The sequence below is a fragment of the Mobula birostris genome, chromosome 8, assembly GCF_030028105.1.
Source record: "Mobula birostris isolate sMobBir1 chromosome 8, sMobBir1.hap1, whole genome shotgun sequence".
NCBI classification, from domain to species: Eukaryota; Metazoa; Chordata; class Chondrichthyes; order Myliobatiformes; family Myliobatidae; genus Mobula; species Mobula birostris.
The window spans coordinates 137,183,828-137,206,889 of NC_092377.1; the positions used below are offsets into that span (position 1 = coordinate 137,183,828).

Consider the following 23,062-nt stretch of genomic DNA (forward strand, 5'->3'; position numbering starts at 1 on the left):
TGCCTCAGGGATCTGTACTGTGTCCAATGTTGTTTGTCATAAATATTAATGATTTGGATGATGGGGTGGTAAATTGGATTAGTAAGTATGCAGATGATACTAAGATAGGTGGTGTTGTGGATAATGAGGTAAGTTTCAAAAGTTTGCAGAGAGATTTAGGACAGTTAGAAGAGTGGGCTGAAAGATGGCAGATGGAGTTTAATGCTGAAAAATGTGAGGTGCTGCATTTTGGTAGAACTAATCAAAATAGGATATACATGGTAAATGGTAGGGCATTGAAGAATGCTTTAGAACAGAGGGATCTAGGAATAATGGTGCATAGTTCCCTGAAGATGGAATCTCATGTGGATAGGGTGGTGAAGAAAGCTTTTAGTTTGCTGGCCTTTATTAATCAGAGCATAGAGTATAGGAGTTGGGATGTAATGTTGAATTTGTATAAGGCATTGGTAAGGCCAAACCTGGTGTATTGTGTACAGTTCTGGTCACCGAATTATAGGAAGGATGTCAGTAAAATTGAGAGAGTACAGAGGAGGTTTACTAAAATGTTGCCTGGGTTTCATCTCCTAAGTTACAGAGAAAGGTTGAACAAGTTAGGTCTTTATTCTTTGGAGCGTATACGGTTGAGGGGAGACTTGATAGAGGTGTTTAAAATTATGAGGGGGATTGAGAGAGTTGACGTGGTTAGACTTTTTCCATTGAGAGTGGGAAAGATTCAAACAAGAGGGCATGGGTTGAGAATTAGAGGACAAAAGTTTAGGAGTAACATGAGGGGGAACTTCTTTACTCAGAGAGTGGTAGCTGTGTGGAATGAGCTTCCAGCAGAAGTGGTTGAGGCAGGTTCGATGTTGTCATTTAAAGTTAAATTGGATAGATATATGGACAGGAAAGGAATGGAGGGTTATGGGCTGAGTACAAGTCGGTGGGAATAGGATAGGGTAAGAGTTCGGCACAGACTAGAAGGGCCGAGATGGCCTGTTTCCGTGCTGTAATTGTTATATGGTTATAAAACCGCAATATGGTCCGATTTCTAGGAATGCACTTCCCTCCTGTCAGGAACACCCAGAAAGGTCCCTCAGAACATAAACACTTCTTACTCTTTTACCTTTAAAAACAGAAACTCAGCAATTCTCTTTTTTCTCACAGGATAGGCTGAAGACATTAATTTTATTGTTAGAGAATTTTGTTAGAAAATTCTATTAGATGCTATGGAATTTACGCTCTTAAAAACAACAGCAACATCTTAGGGTATAGATCTAAATTCTGGAAGCATTTGTAGGGTTGGACAACTTTGTCCTCCACCTGAAATGTTAAGTCTGTTTATCTTTCCATAGAAGCTCCTGACCTAACTGTTTCCAGAAATTTCTATTTTCATTTTAAATTTTCATCACTTTTGCTTTTATTTCAGATATCCTCTAGGAATTGAACAACTGCTCCTTCTCTTGGCCTTACTGAAAAAGGCATTAACTTTACAGCTCACTATTTGGAACTTATTAAATGATTAATTGATAGAAAAAATGTCAAAATCAATTTTTGTAGATATGGTAATGTATATAGTTATTAGTTCAGACATTTTAGTTTTAAAATGTTTACATTTAAACCTTTAATGTCGGAATGCTATCAAAAAATCTCAAACCAGCACTATTGTACCCTGCACGACTCAGAATCTCTCCTCCCGATGGAAATCGTCGTGTCTTCCACTCTACAACTGCTGCTCGAAGCTTTTTGGATGATAACTTCCAATCTGATACAGACACCCTCTCTTCATCTGTGTCTGGTGCTTCTAGCACCAATTTTTTTTCTCTCTGGTTTTTTTCTTCAAAATAAACCTTCTACTACTGTGCGATGAAGGTTTTTTATAAGTCTAAGATTTTTAGTTCTTTGTTTATTACTATAGTGATTATTCTATAATTTATATAGAATATTTATCTCCTGTGAATAATATCATTTTCCCTTAGTTAACCATTTGTTTTAACTTTTCCTTTTTCGTTATTACTAATGATCCGATCCGACGGTCATTTGTAGTTATATGTTTCCTATTTTTGGTCTTCGCATAATTAAAATGGCGACTTCTCTTTCTTTTTGTATAACCTTTTTTTTCGGGACGCCATGTTCTTATGCTTCTTCTTCCCATAATCCATTTTTCTTCTTTTGGAAGCGATTTTTTATTTACTCGCTTATAATTAACTAATTATATGTACTGATACTGTTTTTTTTTTATTTTCATATATTTTAGTAATTTTTACTAGGTAGACTAATTTACTATATTGTTTATTTTTCACATATATTAGTCTTTGGGAGGTCACTTATTTAACATATATTTTTGGAGTCGCCCCCTGCAGAAATGGGGTTAAAGTTAGTATTAGTTAGTGCTTTCTTCAGCCTTTTCTGGTTTAGTTCGGGTTTCTACTTGAGGTTGGGGGAGGGGGTTGTCTTTCTCTTTTTTAATTTTTCTATTGGGCTGATTCAGAACTACAAAGTTATCCCCAGTGTTGAGATTTCCGGTTCCTCTCTAATCATGTATTCCTCTTCCGATTTAATGAGCTCACATTATGGTTAACCCCTTACTTACCAAAGGGTTAATTTTTAGTTATGGCTCATACTATTAATTTTGTCTCTTGGAATACAAATGGTTTAAACCATCCAATAAAACGGAAAAAGATTTTCAAAATATTCCAAAGACTGAATGCTCATATTATCTTTGCTCAAGAGACTCATGTAAGGAAAGAGGACAGTCAACACTTCTTTAAGTTTTGGAAAAAATAACAATACCATTCAAATGCTCAAGCCAAAATTAAAGGCGTTTCAATTTTTATTGATCCCTCAATTACATTTATTCATCAAGACATTATTTCAGATCCTAATGGCAGATTTCTGTTAATTACGGGGGTACTTTTTAATAAAAAGGTCGCTATGGTTAATGTTTCCGCTCGGAATGTGGATTATCCTGAATTCTTTAAACACTTACTCACTTCCTTTCCTAATTTAAACGAGTATATGTTGATAATGGGCGGTGATTTTAATTTATGTTTGAATCCCAGGTTGGATAGATCCATAAGTAGTCCAGCTTTACCGAATAAGTCGGCTACTATTATTAACTCTTTTATGTTGGATTCTGGGATTTCAGAAATTTGGAGATTTCTACATCCAAATGATAAGGAATTCTCCTTTTTTTTCACATGTACATCGTTCTTTTTCCCGAATTGATTATTTCCTGATTAACTCTCGTTTGATTCCATATGTAGTTGATTGTAATTATGACATTATTGCTATTTCAGATCATGCTCCATTGAAACTTTCCATCAAGTTAATGGACACCTCTTGTACTAGCAGACAATGGCAATTTAACCCTATTTTGCTTCAAGATCAGGACTTTGTCAAATTTATAAAGGAGCAGATTGATTTCTTCTTTTCAACTAATACTACGGAAGAAGTTTCCAACGGAACTGTTTGGGACGCCTTTAAAGCTTATATCCGTGGTCAGATTATTTCCTATTCGGCTGGTTTGAAAAGACGTATTAACAATGAAATACTTCTGTTGGTTGATAAAATTAAAGAAGTCGATAAAAAATATGCTATTTCTCCCAGTAAGGAGTTGTACAAACACAGAGTTGAACTCCAATTGGAACATAGCTTATTATTAACATCCTCAATCGAAAATCAATTAATGAGAACTAGAAGTGATTTTTATATTCATAGTGATAAATCGGGTAAATTACTGGCTAACCAATTGAAATTTGATTCGGTTAAACGTCAAATTACTAAGATCCGCAAACAGGATGATACTTTCACAGTTGATCATGTTGGGATAAACCAAACCTTTCAAGAATTTTATACCTCTTTATATCACTCTGATTTTCCTCATGATTCTAATTTCATGCATGATTTTTTAAGTAAATTGAGTTTTCCGAAACTATCTCCCGAAGATTGCCTATCATTAGAAACTTCAATTTCAGAGGAAGAAATAATAAGTGCAATCTCATCATTGAATTCCGGTAAAGCACCCGGTCCTGATGGGTTTACAGTGGAATTTTTAAATTTTTTTTCCTCCATTCTTCCTTCTAAGTTGTCTAGAATATTTAAGGAAGCAATCAGTTTAGGTAAATTACCACAATCATTTTATGAAGCCTCTATTTCCTTAATTCTTAAAAAGAATAAAGATCCTACGGATTGTGCATCATACAGACTGATATCTCTTATGAATGTAGATTCTAAAATTTTTTCAAAAATTCTAGCTACTAGACTGGAGAAGGTGTTACCTCAAATTATTTCCATGGATCAAACTGGATTTATTAAAAATCGCTATTCATCCTTTAATATTAGGAGGTTAATGAATATCGTTTACACCCCCTCATTTACTACCCCGGAATGTATTATCTCATTAGATGCTGAGAAAGCCTTTGGCAGAGTTGAATGGCCTTATTTATTTAATGTTCTTGAGAAATTTAATTTTAATTTGACATTTATATTTTGGATTAAATTGTTATATTACTCCCCGGTAGCCTCGGTTTGTACAAATAATTATAGATCTCCTTTTTCTCGTCTTTTTTGTGGTACTAGGCAAGGTTGCCCTCTTAGTCCTTTACTATTTAATATTGCTCTTGAACCTTTAGCAATTGCTATTCGTGACTCGCCAAATATTGTTGGTATCACCCGTGGAAACGAAATACATAAATTATCATTATATGCAGATGATTTGTTGTTATATATCTCTAACCCGGAGAAGTCAATTCCTGCTGTCTTAGATCTGTTAGCTCAAATTAGTAACTTCTCTGGTTACAAATTGAATCTTAGTAAGAGTGAATTATTCCCTTTAAATAAGCATGTACCTATTTATGGACATTTACCATTTAAATTGGTTACTGATTCATTTATATATTTAGGGATAACAATTATGAAAAAATATAAAGATTTATTTAAAGCTAATTTTTTACCTTTAATTGATCAGATTAAACTTTTATTTACCAAATGGTCCCCAATCTCTTTGTCTTTGATTGGTCGGATTAATACTATTAAGATGATCATTTTGCCCAAATTTTTGTGTATATTCCAATCGGTTCCAATTTTTATCCCAAAATCTTTTTTTGATAACGTAGATTCAAAAATTTCCTCATATATCTGGCAGAATAAAAATCCTAGGTTAGGTAAAAGATATCTACAGAAATCTAAAAAGGAGGGGGGGCTCGCCCTCCCAAAATTTAGATTCTATTATTGGACAATTAATATTCGATATTTAAAATTTTGGCTACAATATTTGGACGCATCCTTAAACCCTCATTGGGTAAATCTTGAATCTAATTCATTACAAGGGTTTTCCTTCGGTTCGGTTTTAGGAACTTTACTTCCTTTTACTTCTTTTAAATCATATAAACAAATGAACAACCCAATAGTTAAGCATACTTTACGTATATGGTTTCAATTCCGAAGATTTTTTGGGTTTAATCAATTTATTCTAGCAAGTCCCATTGTATCAAATTTTCTTTTTCAACCTTCCATGATGGATCAAGCTTACTTTGATTCGAAAACCAAAGGTATAATATCTTTTCGTGATTTATTCTTGGATAACTGTTTTATGTCTTTTGATCAACTCTCTAATAAATATAACTTACCCAGATCTCACTTTTTTAGATATCTACAGATTAGAAACTTTTTAATTACTGTCTCTCCTAATTTTCCACACCCATATCCAATGGACACTTTGGAAAAAATCTTAGATTTAAATCTTTCTCAGAAAGGTGTAATAGCAATTATATATAATATAATTATGAATCTATGTCCTGATGCCTCTAATAAAATTAAAGCTGACTGGGACAGAGAACTTGAGATTAATATACCGACTGAAAAATGGGAAAAAATTCTTCAGTTGGTGAATTCATCCTCTGTATGTGCTAAGCATAGGTTGATACAGTTTAAAGTAGTGCACAGGGCTCATATGTCCAAAGATAAACTATCTCATTATTACTCTTATATTAATCCAATATGTGACAGATGCCATTCTGAGATTGCTTCTTTAGCCCACATGTTTTGGTCATGTCCCTTGTTGGAGAAATATTGGAAAGATATTTTTGATATTATTTCAACGGTCCTAAATATAGACTTACAACCTCATCCGATTACTGCAATCTTTGGACTACCAATGATAGACTTAAATAATTTAACCTCTTTATCATGAAGGATGATTGCATTTCTTACTTTAATAGCTAGAAGGTCCATTTTGTTGAATTAGAAAGAGATCAACCCTCCGACTGTATTTCATTGGTTTTCACAAACTATGGTGTGTTTGAATTTGGAGAAAATTAGAAGTGCAGTTTATGACCCTTCTATTAAGTTTGAAAAAACTTGGAGGCCATTCATTCAGCATTTTCATCTGATGTAATTTGATCATTTCCAAACTTGTTTTATTTCTCTGTACTGTTGTTGGAGGGGAATGGAGTCGTCCACACTGAGGTTTTCTTCTCTTCCATTTTCAAGTTGTTAGTTATGCCCAAGTCTTTTAGTTTAGTTAATTTTTTTTTCTTTGGGGATGGGTTTTTTTTCCCCCTTTTTTTTGCTTTGTATTATCCGTGATTAGTTCTACATGTATGGGAGCTTTGTTAATTTCCACCATTAGGTTTTGCAATTACTTTTTCTAAGTGTAACAATGTATCTCCTATTATCTGTATTATTGCTATGTTTTGTTTCTGTATTCTGAAATTAATAAAAAGATTGAGAAAAATGTTTACATAGCTTAGATTGTTATTAGTGACTATTATAACTAATTTGTATGCAGTAGAATTTCACAAATAATGTGTAGTTACTGTTAGCTGAACGGGGGTAACTACACAGCTCTTTAAAAAATGCTCTAGAATTTGAAGCTGTTTCAGATGTCAGAGGATTTTAGTTTTGCTCTCATTTAAATCTACTAAATTTTCTACAAAGAACTGTGCTTCAGTTTTACTGAGTCACAGAATTATATTCGATGCCTGAACTATGAAGGGAAGCATGTCATATGTCTTGTACACTACCCTATCAGCCTGTGTTGTCACTACGGAATTGGACTATGCGGTCTTACTAATCATTAACAATCCTCAGTGCTGTATTGTTTGTTGTATATATCCCGACTGCTATCAGACGTCCTAAAATGCATTATCTCACATTTGTCAGGATTAAATTCCATCTGCCAGTGCTGCCCCTCAGTTTACAAGTGATCTATGTCCTGCTGTGACCTTTCTCAATACCCATAATGTGTATTAAATATTTTGTGTATTAAAATATTTTAATTTTAATATGAAGTTTCATTGCACCCGCTTCCATTTACTCCTGCTCAATGTTGAAATGAATAATGGAGTTCCTGTACTAAAATAAGAGTGAAACCAGATGGGGAATTAGCAACTTTATTTATGAAAACTGCATGTACTTTGCAGCACAGTACAATGATTTAAACAAGACTACTATGCATCATTAATCCTTAAATCACCCAATTTTAAATGTTTCATTCCTTGTTAAAATGCATGTTTTAGATTAATGGTCAAATCAGACAGCAGGATCTCTGCATAAGAGCTCCATTTCATAAACATGTCTCCAACTTCCTCCCATGTTCTGGGCACTTCTTAAACAAACTGCTCCATCTTGTCAATTAAATCGGCCTGCAAAATAAGAAGTATTTTCCAGTTTAAGAGTGTAACTGACACACAGGCTTATGGTAGTTGTTTGCTTTGAGCAGTTTTTAATCTGAGGATTTATCTTTAACTACATTTTTGTCAGATCCTTTACAGATATCCTCTCTTCCTGCTCAAATTTTAAGAGAATAAATGCAAACTGGTTGTTTAAGTTACTTTAAGATAAGTTGGGAATCCTGGGAGACCTCCAGCCTCCCTGATGGCCACATCTGCGCCAGGTGCACCGAGATGCAGCTCCTCAGAGACCGTGTTAGGGATCTGGAGCTGCAGCTTGATGACCTACAGCTTATCAGAGAAAGTGAAGAGGTGATAGACAGGAGCTACAGGGAGGTAGTCATCCCTAGGCTACAGGGGTCAGAAAACTGGGTCACTGTCAAGAGAGGGAAGGGAAATGCCCGGATAGTGGAGAGCACACCCGTGGCTGTCCCCCTCAGCAACAAATATCTTGTTCTGGATGCTGTTGAGGGGGATGACCTGACAGGGGACGCCCACGGTGACAGGGTCTCTGGCACTGAGCCTGGCGCTGTTGTGCAGGAGAGAAGGAGGGAGAAGAGAAATGCAGTAGTCATAGGGGATTCCGTAGTCAGGGGAACAGACAGGAGATTCTGTGAGCCTGACAGAGATACCCGCATGGTGTGTTGCCTCCCAGGTGCCAGGGTACGGGATGTCTCGGATCGGGTCCTGAATATTCTGAAGGGGGAGGGTGAGCAGCCAGTTGTCTTGGTATATGTTGGTACCAATGACATAGATAGGACAAAGGAGGAGATCCTGAAGAGAGATTTCTGGGAGTTAGGAAGGAAGCTGAGAAGCAGGACCTCCAGGGTAGTAATCTCGGGATTACTACCTGTGCCACGTGGTAGCAAGGGCAAGAATAATAGGATTAGGCAGATGAATGCGTGGCTGAGAGACTGGTGTAGGGGGCAGGGCTTCAGATTTTTGGATAATTGGGATCTCTTCTGGGGGAAGTATGACCTGTTCAAAATGGACAGGTTACACCTGAACCCGAAGGGGACCAATATCCTGGCGGGAAAGTTTAATAGAGCTGTTGAGGGTTTAAACTAATTTGGCAGGGGGATGGGAACCGGAATGATAGAATGGAGGAAGGGGAAAACAGAAATAAATCTAAGATAGTGAGCAGTAAAGATGTCAGGAAAGACAGGCGCAGGTGATGGGGCAAATTTGTAGCTATTGGGATGAGTTGCAGTGCAATAGAGTTGCAGTGCAATAAATTTGCAGTGAAATCAAAGCGAAAAGTACCAAATACTGGTCTTAAGGTGTTATACTTAAATGCACGCAGCATAAGGAATAAGGTGGATGACCTTGTCATACAGCTACAGATTGGCAGGTATGATATCGTGGCCATAACTGAGACCTGGCTAACGGATGCATGTCTCTAGGAGCTGAACGTCCAAGGATACACGGTGTATCAGAAGGATAGGAAGGTAGGCAGAGGGGAAGGCGTGGCTTTATTGGTAAGAAATGATACTAAATCATTAGAAAGAGGTGATATAGCATCGGAAGGTGCAGAATCTTTATGGGTTGAGCTAAGAAATTGCAGGGGTAAAAGGACCCTGAAGGCAGTTATTTATAGGCCCCCAAACAGCTGCAGTGATGTGGACTACAAATTACAACAGGAAATAGAAAAGGGTTGTCAGTGGGCAGTGTTATGATAATTGTGGGGGATTTTAACATGCAAGTGGATTGGGAAAAGCAGGTCGGCACTGGATCTCAAGAGAGAGAATTTGTAGAATGTCTGCGAGATGGCTTTTTAGAACAGCTTCTTGTTGAGCCCACTAGGGGATCGGCTGTACTGGATTGGGTATTGTGTGATGAACCGGAGGTGATTAGAGGGATTGAGGTGAAGGAACCCTTAGGAGGCAGTGATCATAACATGATTGAGTTCACTGTGGAATTTGAAAAAGAGAAGCTGAAATCTGATGTGTCGGTATTTCAGTGGAGTAAAGGAAATTACAGTGGCATGAGAGAGGAACTGGCCAAAGTTGACTGGAAAGGGACACTGGCCGGAAAGACGGCAGAGCAGCAGTGGCTGGAGTTTATGCGAGAAGTGAGGAAGGTGCAAGACAGGTATATTCCAAGAAAGAAGAAATTTTCGAATGGAAAAAAGGATGCAACCGTGGTTGACAAGAGAAGTCAAAGCCAAAGTTAAAGAAAAGGAGAGGGCACACAAGGAAGCAAAAATTAGTGGGAAGACAGAGGATTGGGAAGTTTTTAAAAGTGTACAAAAGGAAACTAAGAAGGTCATTAAGAGGGAAAAGATGAACTATGAAAGGAAGCTAGCAAATAATATCAAAGAGGATACTAAAAGCTTTTTCAAGTATATAAAGAGTAAAAGACAGGTGAGAGTAGATATAGGACCAATAGAAAATGATGCTGGAGAAATTGTAATGGGAGATAAGGAGATGGCGGAGGAACTGAACGAGTATTTTGCATCAGTCTTCACTGAGGAAGACATTAGCAGTATACCGGACACTCAAGGGTGGCAGGGAAGAGAAGTGTGCACAGTCACAATTACGACAGAGAAAGTACTCAGGAAGCTGAATAGCCTAAAGGTAGATAAATCTCCCGGAGCAGATGGAATGCACCCTCGTGTTCTGAAGGAAGTAGCTGTGGAGATTGCGGAGGCATTCGCGATGATCTTTCAAAAGTCGATAGATTCTGGCATGGTTCCGGAGGACTGGAAGATTGCAAAAGTCACTCCGCTATTTAAGAAGGGGGCAAGGAAGAAAAAAGGAAATTGTAGACCTGTTAGCTTGACATCGGTGGTTGGGAAGTTGTCAAGGAAGAGGTTACAGAGTACCTGGAGGCATATGACAAGGTAGGCAGAACTCAGCATGGATTCCTTAAAGGAAAATCCTGCCTGACAAACCTATTACAATTTTTTGAGGAAATTACAAGTAGGCTAGACAAGGGAAATGCAGTGGATGTTGTATATTTGGATTTTCAGAAGGCCTTTTACAAGGTGCCACACATGAGGCTACTTAACAAGATAAGAGCCCATGGAATTACAGGAAAGTTACATACGTGGATAGAGCGTTGGCTGATTGGCAGGAAACAGAGACTGGGAATAAAGGGGTCCTATTCTGGTTGGCTGCTGGTTACCAGTGGTGTTCCACAGGGGTCCATGTTGGGGCTGTTTCTTTTCACATTGTACATCAACGATTTGGATTATGGAATAGATGGCTTTGTGACTAAGTTTGCTGATGGTACGAAGATAAGTGGAGGGGCCGGTAGTGCTGAGGAAATGGAGAGCCTGCAGAGAGACTTGGATAGATTAGAAGAATGGGCAAAGAAGTGGCAAATGAAATACAATGTTGGAAAGTGTATGGTTATGCATTTTGGCAGAAGAAATAAACGGGCAGACTATTATTTAAATGGGGAAAGAATTCAAAGCTCTGAGATGCAACAGGACTTGGGAGTCCTCGTACAGGATACCCTTAAGGTTAACCTCCAGGTTGAGTCGCTGGTGAAGAAGGCGAATGTAATGTTGGCATTCATTTCTAGAGGAATAGAGTATAGGAGCAGGGATGTGATGTTGAGGCTCTATAAGGTGCTGGTGAGACCTCACTTGGAGTACTGTGGGCAGTTTTGGTATCCTTATTTAAGAAAGGATGTGCTGACGTTGGAGAGGGTACAGAGAAGATTCACTAGAATGATTCCGGGAATGAGAGGGTTAACATATGAGGACCATTTGTCCGCTCTTGGACTGTATTCCTTGGAGTTTAGAAGAATGAGGGGAGACCTCATAGAAACATTTCGAACGTTGAAAGGCATGGACAGAGTGGATGTGGCAAAGTTGTTTCCCATGAAGGAGGAGTCTAGTACGAGAGGGCATGACTTAAGGATTGAAGGGCGCCCATTTAGAACAGAAATGCGAAGAAATTTTTTTAGTCAGAGGGTGGTGAATCTATGGAATTTGTTGCCACGGGCAGCAGTGGAGGCCAAGTCATTGGGTGCATTTAAGGCAGAGATTGATAGGTATCTGAACAGCCAGGGTATCAAAGGTTATGGTGAGAAGGTGGGGGAGTGGGACTAAATGGGAGAATGGATCAGCTTATGATATAATGGCGGAGCAGACTCAATAATCTGAGAGGAAATCCAACATTGATAAATTCTAATCTCATAGTAATCAGATGTTACACAAGACCCTAATAGAAATATATAAGGTGTAGGGTAAATATATGGAGTATAAAGGATAAATAGCTAAAAAGCTGGTAGTTTAAAAAATAAAGATTAGGTTTATTTGTCACATGAGAATAGATTGAGTGAACTTGGCCTTTTCTTCTTGGAGTGACGGAGGATGAGAGGTAACCTGATAGAGGTGCATAAAATGATAAGAGGCATTGATCGTGTGGATAGCCAGAGGCTTTTTCCCAGGGCTGAAGTGGCTAACACGAGGGGACATAGTTTTAAGGTGTTTGGAAGTAGGTACAAGGGGGATGTCAGAGGTCAGTTTTTCACACAGAGAGTGGTGGATGTGTGGAATGCACTGCCAGCAAAAGTGGTGGAACCGTATACAATAGGGTCTTTTAAGAGACTCTTAGATGGGGACATGGAGCTTAGAAAAATAGAGGGCTATGCAGTAGGGAAATTCTGGGTAGTTTCTAGAGTAGGTTACATGGTCGGTACAACATTGAGGGCCGAAGGGCCTGTAATGTGCCGTAGAACATAAAGTGAAATGTGTCGTGTAAGTCAACGACCAACACAGTCTGAGGATGTGCTAGGCATAAGTGACACTGTACTTCTGGTGCCCACATATCACAGCCACACCTTGTTAAGCCTAATCAGTTTGTCTTTGGAATGTGGGAAGAAACCAGGTCACTGCAGCAAACCCACACGGTCAACGGGAGAATGTACAAATTCCATACACACAGCAGCCAGAATTCAACACCAATCACTGATGGTGTCAAGTGTTACGTAAACTGCTATGCTGCCGTGCCACCTGGTGAAAGAAATCAGTTCTAGAGGGGATCGGCGTTTCAGTCATTTTACATGGAAAGCGGTTGAAATCTGGAACATGATGCCAGAGGAGGTGTTAAAACCTAACTCAAACACTGCATTTTAAGATGCAGACAATTTAATGTGCAAGGCAAAGAAAGATACAGACCTAATGTAAGCAAGTAGGAATAGTGTAGATGGGTAGAAAGGTCAGCATTGACACGGTAGGCGAAGGGTCCATTTCTGTGTTGTACAACTTCATCACCCTATGACCAATCACATAGCTCCACTGGTTAGCCCAGTCTGCTGCTTTATCTCTTTGAAGTTATTGGAATATTTTTCATTAAAAAATTAATTACCTTCAATGAATCCAAAATGAAACAGCAAAGATCTAAATGACGACATTCCTTAGAATTCCAATTTCATCTATTTCACATTCCACAATGTCTCCGTGCTGCAAGAAATTCAAACAGTGAACACATTTCATGACTAAAGTTAAAAATTATGCACAGGATTTGTAACTCTGTAAATTACAAACATTTTGAATTCAGATATTTAACTGTATGACCAATCCAAAATAACTCTAAAGAAACAATTTAAAGTAATTAGTTGATTAGAAGATCAGTTTCATCGGTCTGGAAAATATGCCATAGGCAACAAAAAGGCAGCCCTGTCGGTTGTGCGCACATTCCAAGGACATAATTAACATTAACGTCTCAGTAAATGAGACAGATTTGCCAGGCTTTACATGCTCAGAGATACTTATCAACTCTTTATGTAAATACACCCCGCAACATTTCAAGTTGAGAATTGTGCTTTTCTAGCATCTTTTGTAAAGAGAACAACAGCATGAACTCGCTCAGCTGACACAAGATTTAGGAGGCAGTGGATTGCTGTTGTTCCAGATATATTACACATTCTGCTGAAGGAGTGAAATTCGGAGATGTTTTCACATTTGCATGAATAGCTGCTATAGGTATGTATGCTCTTAAATAACTCCAAGCACCCTTCACACAGTAAAATCACTGTTATTTCAGCTGAAGGTAAGAATTAGCACCACTTACTCTGAGGAACTTGGGTGGATTCCTAAATACACCAACCCCAGAAGGTGTTCCAGTTAGAAAGACATCCCCAGGGTACAGGGTCACAAACCTGCAAAGAAAAATGGCAATATCTGAGCGGAAACCACATCAGAACATTATATAAATGGTGCAGCTGGTAAAGTCAGCTAAAAGATCAGAGGTAAGCAGCTTACACTGATAATGAACTTCACCACTGTGGTGATCTGCTTAAATGAAAGCAAATTTTTTGGCAATCACTTTTTTAGCTAGTATTGGCATAAAGCATATTGACCAGAGGACATGGGTTAAGGGTGAGGAGGGGAAAGTTTAAAGGGAACATTAAGGGGGGCTTCTTCACACAGAGAGTGGTGGGAGTATGGAATGAGCTGCCAGACGAGGTGGTAAATGCAGGTTCTTTTTTAACATTTAAGAATAAATTGGACAGATACATGGATGGGAGGTGTATGGAGGGATATGGTCCGTATGCAGGTCAGTGGGACTAGGCAGAAAACGGTTCGGCACAGCCAAGAAGGGCCAAAAGGCCTGTTTCTGTGCTGTAGTTTTTCTATGGTTTCTTTCTATGGGTTCTTGAACAGACCTGTTATGCACTAAGAATAAACTAATAAATCTCTCAATTTTAAGTACAAGAGGTTCTGCAGATTTTGGAATCCTGAGGAAGAAACACAAAGTGCTGGAAGAACCCAGCAGGATAGGCAGCATCTGTGGGGAGGCCAGACGATCGGTGATCACTCCCAATGGAGGCCACCAAGGTGAATGCGGAGGGGATCACCAATCGCTCACAATGGACCAGGTGTGAGTTTTGAGTCGTGAAGACCGTTCGTTGCTCTGAGATTTATGTGATTGGACTGTACTTTATATTGGTATCCTTCGTTTTTTGGCATTTTTTTTCTTGTGGCCAATTGGCACGTGGGTGATCTGTTAGTTCTCAGAAACAACAGTAGGTATTGGAGGAGGGGCAGCTGGATCACCTCCGGATACAAATGGTTAAATATAGAAAGAACTTCTCCTCAAAGTACAGTTAGGAAGTGTTCTGGAGGTTTGGTGAACACGGATCTTGAGTCCATGACTTATGTGAGTCTATGTTAATGGAGAAGCACACACAACTTGTGAAGGATAATGAACACAATTATCAGCAATTGTGGTTTCAGTTAGTGAAAGGTTTTATCAGTCAACTCAGAAAGCGAAGTATGTCTGGACTAATTATGTGAGGAATGTTGATACACTAAGTGTTGAAATTCTAACTGGGGAACTGTGTGTTGACAGTAGCTTAAGTGATTTGAAAGGAGTGCAGAGATTTACGATTTTAAAGCAGTTTCAGTAATTCACACTAGTGTCTGTACACAATCTCATATGGCTGCAGCTGAATTACCTATATTACCAGTCACCTATATTAAACTTGGGGATTTACGAGAAAACGTTAGGTCCTATGGTAATCAGTTATGAGAGTTTCAAAGAAGCCAGCGGAGCAGCTGGCACATTTGTGTGCCACAGTCCCAAGGAAGCACCAGATTGAGTAGATGGAAAGAATTTAAAAGAAGCGAACTGGATCAGTCAGCGCATTTTCTGTGCTACCATTCCCGAGGAGACACCAGATTGTGCAGAGGGAGAGAAATTTTACAAAAAGCGAGCGAGAGCAGTCGACACATTTTGTGCCCCAATTTCTGAAGAGACACTGGGTTGATTACGTAGAATTAGGCGCCTGGCAAGGACCAATAAAAAGAAGTTAGGCTTAAGTAGAGCAGTCATTGTGTGAGTGGGCCAGTGTTGGGGTTGGGTGTTGAAGCTGTGGTTCAGCAAAGGTTCGGTGAGGAGAGGTGGAGGTTGTAGGTATAACTTTTTATTGTTATTAATTCTTTCTTTCTTATTGCACATTTAGAGCAGTGGGGGATCCCAGAAAGGGTACTGAAAATTCTCCTCTTGCAGGATGTGGGAAGACAGGGACCTCCAGCATCCCCAACAACACCTGCAAGAACTGCACCCAGCTGCAGCTTCTAACAGACTGCATTAAGGAGCTGAAACTTGAACTGTACAAACGCCGGATCATTCGAGAGGCTGAGAGGTAGACAGACAGTATATTCAGGGAGGTAGTTACACCAAAGGTGCAGGACATAGGTAACTGAGCGACTGTTGGGGGTGGGGGAGGGGAGAAGGGGGCTAGGCAGACAGTGCAGAGTATTGTGACCATTCCCTCACCTACAGGTATACTGCTTTGGATATTGCTGGTGGGGGAGCAGTGACCTAGGAAAGTCTCCGGCACTGAGTCTGGCTCAGAAGGGAAGGGGAAAGAACAGCTGAGCTGTATTGATAGGGGATTCATTGGTTAGAGGAACAGAAAGGAGTTTCTGTGGTTGAGAACGAGATTTCCGGAGAACTGAGGAATAAGAAAGGTGTAACCACATCATTGGGATTATATTACAGACCACCCAACAGTCTGTGGGACTTAGAGGAGCAAATTTGTACAGAGATCACAGAGTGTTACAAGAAACATAAAGTTGTGATAGTAGGTGATTTTAACTTTCCACATATTGATTGGGACTCTGATACTTTTTAAAGGCTGGATGAGAAAGAGTTTGTAAAATGTGTTCAAGAAAGATTCCTTAATCAGCACATAGAAGTTCCAACTAGAGAGAGTGAAATACTAGATTTCTTTTCTTTTTCAATATTTTTATTAATTCCTTGCATAGATGGACACAAAATACATTATGATATTATGGAAACAGAAACAAGATTGAAATGCCCCATAACTATGTATAGTAAATTAACCATAATATTGAAAAGATATATTTTATTCTTATTAGGGAATGAGACAGGGTGGGTAACAGAAATTTGTGTAGGGGAATACTTTGCATCTAGCGATCATAATGCCATTACTTTCAAGATAATTATGGGAAAGGATAGGTCTGGACCTCGGGTTGAGATTCTAAATTGGAGAAGGGCCGATTTTGATGGTATCAGAAAGAATCTGGCAAGTGGGTTGAGACAGGGTGTTTTCTGGCAAAGTTGTACTTGGTAATTGGAAGGCTTTCGAAAGTGAATTTTTTGGGAGTACAGAGCTTGTATGTTCCTGTCAGAATAAAAGGCAAGGATAACAGGTTTAGTGTACCTTGGTTTTCAAGAGATATTAAGGCCCTAGTGAAGAAAAAGAAGGAGGTGCATAGTAACATAGAATATAGAAGAGTACAGCACAGGAACAGGTCCTTTGGCTCAGAATGTTGTGCCAAACCAGCTAAAAAGTAAATCAAAAAAAACCCCAAAACTAATCGTTCCTACCTATACAATGTCGATACCCTCCAGCAAACCCCCAAAACTAATCCCTCCTACCTACACAATGTCCATACCCTCCATCTTCCTCACATTCATGTGCCTATCTAAACACCTCTTGACAGCCTCTAACGTATTTACCTCTACCTCTATACCAGGCAGCACATTCCAGGCATCCACCACTCTTTGAGTAAAAAGCTTAACCCTACATCCCCTTTGAACCCACCCCCTCTCATCTTCAATGCATGCCCTCTGGTATTAGATATTTCAACTCTGGGAAAAAGATACTCCCTGCCTACTTTGCTATGCCTCTTAAAATCTGAAAAAACTTTATGAGATCTCTCCTCAGCCTCCGACACTCCAGAGAAAACGACCCAAGTTTGTTCAGCCTCTCATAAAAGCACATGCCCTTTCGTGAAAGCACATGCCTTCACGTGCTGGTAAACCTCTTCTGCACCCTCTCCAAATCCTTCCTATTCTCCAGATGTGGCCTAACCAGAGTTCTATGAAGTTGCACATAACCTGTTGACTTGTGAACTCAGTGCCTTGCTTAATAAAAGTATTCTTAACCACTGTATCAACCTGTGTAGCCACTTTCATGTAGCAATGAACTTTGAACCCAAGATCTCTCTGCTCAGCAACACTGTTAAGGGTCTTGCTCTTAACAGAAGATTGTCTCCTTGCAATTGCCCTACCAAGTGCAACACCTCACATTTATCTGGGGTAAACTCTATCTACCATTTCTCTGCCTATATCTGCAACTTATCTATATCGCGCTGTATTCTTTGCCAGTCTTCTACACTACGCACAACTCCACCAATCTTGGTATCAACTGCAAACTTACTAACCCACCCATCTACATTTTCATCCAGGTCATTTATACTAACAGCAGAGGTCCCAGCACAGATTCCTGTGGAACACCACTCATATCAGACCTCCAGCTCGAATAACTCCCTTTGACCATACTCTCTGTCTTCTATGTGCACGCCAGTTCTGAATCCAAACAGCCAATTCGCCGTGGACCCCATGCATCCTAATATTCTGGATTATCCTCCCATGAGGGACTTTGTCAAATGCCTCATTAAAATCCATGTAGACAAACCCATTGCCCTACCCTCATCAATCTTTCTCGTCACCTTGTCAACAAACTGGGAAGACACAACCTACTACTCACAAAGCCATGCTGTCTCTCCCTAATGATGTCATGGGTTTCCAAATACTCATATATCCTATCCCTAAGAATTTTCTCCAGCAGTTTCCACACAAATGACGTGAGACTCACTGGTCTATAGTTTGAAGGGTTTTCCCTTGCTTCCTTCCTAAACAGAGGTACAATGTTAGCCACTTGTCACTTCTCTGGGCCTGTGCCTTGAGGGGACACAAAGATACTAGACAAAGCCCCAGCAATCTTGTCTCTCGTCTCCCTCAATAACCTGGGGTAAATCCCATCAGGTTCTGGGGACTTATCCACCTTAATACTCATTAGGAAACCCAACACTTCCTCCTCCATGACCTTTAAATGCCCAACGTATTTATGCACTCAGCACTGATCTGATCCTACATGTCCTTTTCCTTGGTAAATACTTAAGTAAAATACTTATTAAAGACCTTCCTCACATTCTTCGCATCCAAGCAAATGTTCCTCTCTTTATCCTTGAGTAGTCTCACCCTCTCCCTAGTTATCCTCTTGCTCTTGATGTATGTATAGAACGTCTTGGAATTCACCTTAATCCTACTTGCCAAGGACTTCTCCCGGCCCCTCATGGCTTTCCCAATTCCCTTATGAGTTCTTTCTTTGTTTCTTTGCGGTCCTTATGTGCTCCGTTTGATCCTAACTTCCAAAGCTTTACATACTTTTCCTCCTTCTTCTTGACTAAATTCATCACCTCTCTGGACAGCCAAGGTTCTCTTATCTTCCCATTCCTGTCCTTCCTTCTAACAGGAACATACCTTTCCTGTTCTCTGTGCAATTGATTTTTAAACACCCTTCTCCACATGTCTGATGTGGACTTGCCAGCAAAAAGTTGTAGGTATAGGCAGGTAGGAACAAATGAGGTATTTGAGGAGCATAAGAAGTAGAAAAGAACACTTAAGAAGGAAATCAGGAGGGCTAAAAGAAAACATGAAATTTTTGTTGCAGACAAGGTGAAGGAGAATCCTAAGGGTTCTACAGATATATTAAGAGCAAAAAGACTGCAAGGGACAAAATTGGTCCTCTGGAAGATCAGAGTGGTAATCTATGAATGGAGCTGAAAGAGATGGGGATGATCTTGAATGGATTTTTTGCGCCTGTATTTACTTGGGAGATGGACGCAGAATGTATGGAAGTGAGGCAAAGCAGCAGTGAGGACATGGACCCTATCAGATTACAGAGGAAGAGGCAATTGCTGTCTTGAGGCAAATTAGTGTGTTTAAATCCCCAGGACCTGACAAAGTGCGCCCTTAGACCCTGTGGAGGCAACTGCAGAAATTGAAGGAGTCCTCACAGATGTATTTAAAACATCCCTGGCCATGGGTTAAGTGCTGAAGGATTGGAGCACAGCTGATGGTGCTCCTTTGTTTAAGAAGGACGCTAAGAATAAACCAGGAAGTTATAGGCCTGTGAGCCTGACATCAGTAGTGGGAAAGTTATTGAAGTTAAGGGACCGGATATACAAGACTTTGGATAGATGTCGACTGATTAGGGATAGTCAACAAGGCTTTACACATAGTAAATTGTGCCTAACCAATCTTGTAGAGTTTTTCAAGGAAGGATGATGAAGGCAAAGCAGTGGATACTGTTTACATGAAAGGTTGGTCAAGAAGGTTCAGTCGCTTGGCCTTCAAAATGAGGTGGTAAATTGGATTAGACATTGGCTTCATGGAAAAAGCCAAAGAGTGGTTGTAGATGGTTGCCTCTCTTGACTGGCAGCCTGTGACTAGTGGTGTGCAATAGGGATCAATGCTGGGTTGTTTGTTGCTTGTCATCTATATCAACAACCTGGATGATAATATGGACCACTGGATCAGCAAATTTGTGGATGACACCAAGATTGCGGGTGTAGGGGACAGCGACAAAGACCATCAAAGCTTGCAGTGGGATCAGGGCCAACTGGAAAATGAGCAGATGGAACTTAATGCAGACAAGTGTGAGGAGGACCAACCAGGGTAAGTCTTTTACAGTAAGCGGGAGGGCACTGAGGAGCTCAGTAGAACAGAGGTATCTATGAATTCAGATCCAAAATTCCTTGAAAGTGGCATCACAGGTAGATAGGGTCATAAAGAGAGTTTCATCACATTGTCCTTCATTAATCAATGTATTGAGTACAGGTGTTAAGACGCGTGTTGAAATTGTATATGACGTTGTTGAGGCCTAATTTGGAGTATGGTGTCCAGTTTTGGTCACCTACCTACAGGACAGATGTAAATAAGATTGAAAGAGTACAGAGAAAGTTTACAAATATTTTGCTGAGACTGGAGGACCTGAGTTATAAGGAAAGATTGAGTATGTTAGGACTTTATTTCCAAGCATGTACAGTAGAAGATTGAGAGGAGATTTGATAGAGGTATACAAAATTATGAGAGGTATAGATAGGATAAATGCAAGCAGACTTTTTTCGCTGAGGTTGGATGAGACTATAACTAGAAGTCAAAGGTGAAATGTTTAAGGGCAACATGAGGGGGAACTTCTTCACTCAAAGGGTGGTGAGGATGTGGAAAGAGCTGTCAACGCAAGTGGGGTAGATGCAGGGTCAATTTCAATATTTAAGAAAAATTTGGATAGATACATGGATGGGAGGGGTATGGAGGACTATGGTCCAAAGGACCTGTTTCTGTGCTGTAGTGTTCTATGCCTCTAAGTACATTTTCAGGTACAACACTTTATATCTGTGAAAAAAGACATCCAAAATATGGATCCCAGTTTTATTATTTCCTCAAAGAATTCCAACAGATGTGCCAGTCAGACAAGATTTCCTCTTAAGAAAACCATGCTGCCTCTTCATCATGTGCCTCGGAGTACCCTGAAACCTCATCCTCCAGCTTCTAAAGTCAGGGTTACTGGCCTATAATTTCCTTTCTTCTGCCTCTCTCCCTTCCTAAAGAGTGGAGTGACATTTGCAATATTCCTGTTCTCTGGAACCATTCCAGAATCTAATGATTCTTAAAAATCAACAATCTTTTCAGCTGCCTCTTTCAAAACCCTGTCTTGTATTCCATCTGGTCCAGGTGACTTATCTACCTTCAGACCTTTCAGCTTCCCAAGCACCTTCTCCTTAGTAATAGCAACTACACTCACTTCTGCCCCGTGACATTCTCGAATTTCTGGCATACTCCATCACTGTGCCTTCCACAGTGAAGGCTGATGCAAAATACTTAATAAGTTCATCCGTTATTTCTTTGTTCCTCATTACTATATCTCCAGCGTCATTTATCAGCAAACCAATATCCACTCTCACTTCTGTTTTACTCTTTAGATTAGATTGGATTAGATTCAACTTCATTGTCATTGTGCCAAGTACAGATACAAAGCCAATGAAATGCAATTAGCATCTGACCAGAAGTGCAAAATAGTATTATTTATAAAATAACTGCGAATAAAAAGTAAGTGCTACAGCATACAAATATAAAAGTACTGAGACAGTACAATATGGGTGCAATACTGCTTAGCGCTGTGATGTGAGGTTCAGCAGGGTCACAGCCTCAGGAAAGAAGCTCTTCCTGTGCCTGCTGGTGTGGGAGCTGAAGCTCCTGTAGCACCCAACCGGATGGGAGGAGGGTAAAAAGTCCATGGTTAGGGTGAGATGCATCCCTGATAATGCTTTTCGCACTGTCCAGGCAGTGTTTTTGGTAGATGTTCTCAATAGTGCGCAATTGGATGCCGATAATTCGCTGGGCAGTTTTCATCACACGCTGGAGTGCTTTGTGGTCCGATATGGGACAATTGCCATACCACACTGAGGGGCAGTTGATGAGTATGCTCTCAATGGTACAGCGGTAAAAATCCGTCAGTATCCTGGGACAGAGGTGAGCTTTCTTGATGCTCTGCAGGAAATAAAGGTGCTGTTGCGCCTTTTTGATCAGGATGGAGGAGTTCAGGGACCAGGTGAGATCATCGGAAATGTGGACACCAAGGAATTTGAAACTTGATACACGCTCCACTACAGCTCCGTTGATGTAAGTGGGAACATGAATGCCTGAAGTACACAATAATCTCCTTGGTCTTCTGGGTGTTAAGGGCCAGGTTGTTATCGGCACACCACGTGGCCGGGTGCTGGACCTCGTCCCTGCGGGCCGTCTCGTCATCCCCTCTGATCAGGCCAACCACCATGGTGTTGTCTGTGAACTTGATTATGGAGTTAGAACCGTGTACAGGAACGCAGTCATAGGTGAAAAGTGAGTACAGAACAGGGTTCAGCACACAGCCTTGAGGTACGCTGGTATTCAAGGTGAGAATGGAGGAGGAGAGGTTGTCTAATTTAACAGATTGGGGTCTGTTAGTCAGAAAGTCCAAGGTCCAATTGCAGAGGGATGAGCTGATACCAAGCTGGTGAAGTTTGGCGAACACCTTGGAGGGGATCACAGTATTGAATGCCGAACTAAAGTCAATAAACAGCATTCTGACGTAAGAGTCGGGGCTGTCCAGGTGGGTCAGGGCAGAATGAAGTGCCGTGGAGATGGCGTCCTCTGTAGACCTGTTGGTGCGGTAGGCAAATTGATGGGAGTCCAGGGTAGTGGGCAGATAGGATTTCAGCTGTGATAGAACCAGTCTCTCAAAGCACTTTGCAATGATGGGGGTGAGTGCAACTGGGCGGAAGTCATTCAAGCCCGTGGCAGTGGAATGCTTCGGCACTGGCACTATGGTGGCGATCTTGAAGATTGTGGGGACGGCTGCCTGGGCCAGGGACAGATTGAAAGTGTCTGTGAAGACCCTGGCAAACTGCTCTGCACAGACTCTGAGCTCACGGCCAGGTATTCCATCCGGACCAGCTGCCTTCTGTACATTCACCCTGCTCAGGGTGGCGCAAACATCGGAGGTGGAAAGTGAGAGAGGCAGTTCACCAGGTGGGAGATCCACTATGAGGGTGACCTCCTTTTTCCCTCAGTCAAAGTGAGCGTAGAAGTAATTGA

The 23,062-nt window shown here is 40.3% G+C and overlaps 1 protein-coding gene across 1 annotated transcript in view; it reads right to left on the bottom strand.

The window, feature by feature from the left end:
- Positions 1-7,361: 7,361 nt before the first annotated feature.
- fahd2a (fumarylacetoacetate hydrolase domain containing 2A) overlaps positions 7,362-23,062 on the bottom strand; it is a 33,100-nt gene continuing 17,399 nt past the window's right edge. The window contains exons 6-8 of the mRNA XM_072267233.1: positions 13,676-13,763; positions 12,971-13,065; positions 7,362-7,622 (exon numbers count right to left, since the gene is read on the bottom strand). Coding sequence (XP_072123334.1) covers positions 13,003-13,065; positions 13,676-13,763 — 151 coding nt within the window. The 3' untranslated portion in view covers positions 7,362-7,622; positions 12,971-13,002. The remainder of the gene's footprint in view (positions 7,623-12,970; positions 13,066-13,675; positions 13,764-23,062) is intronic.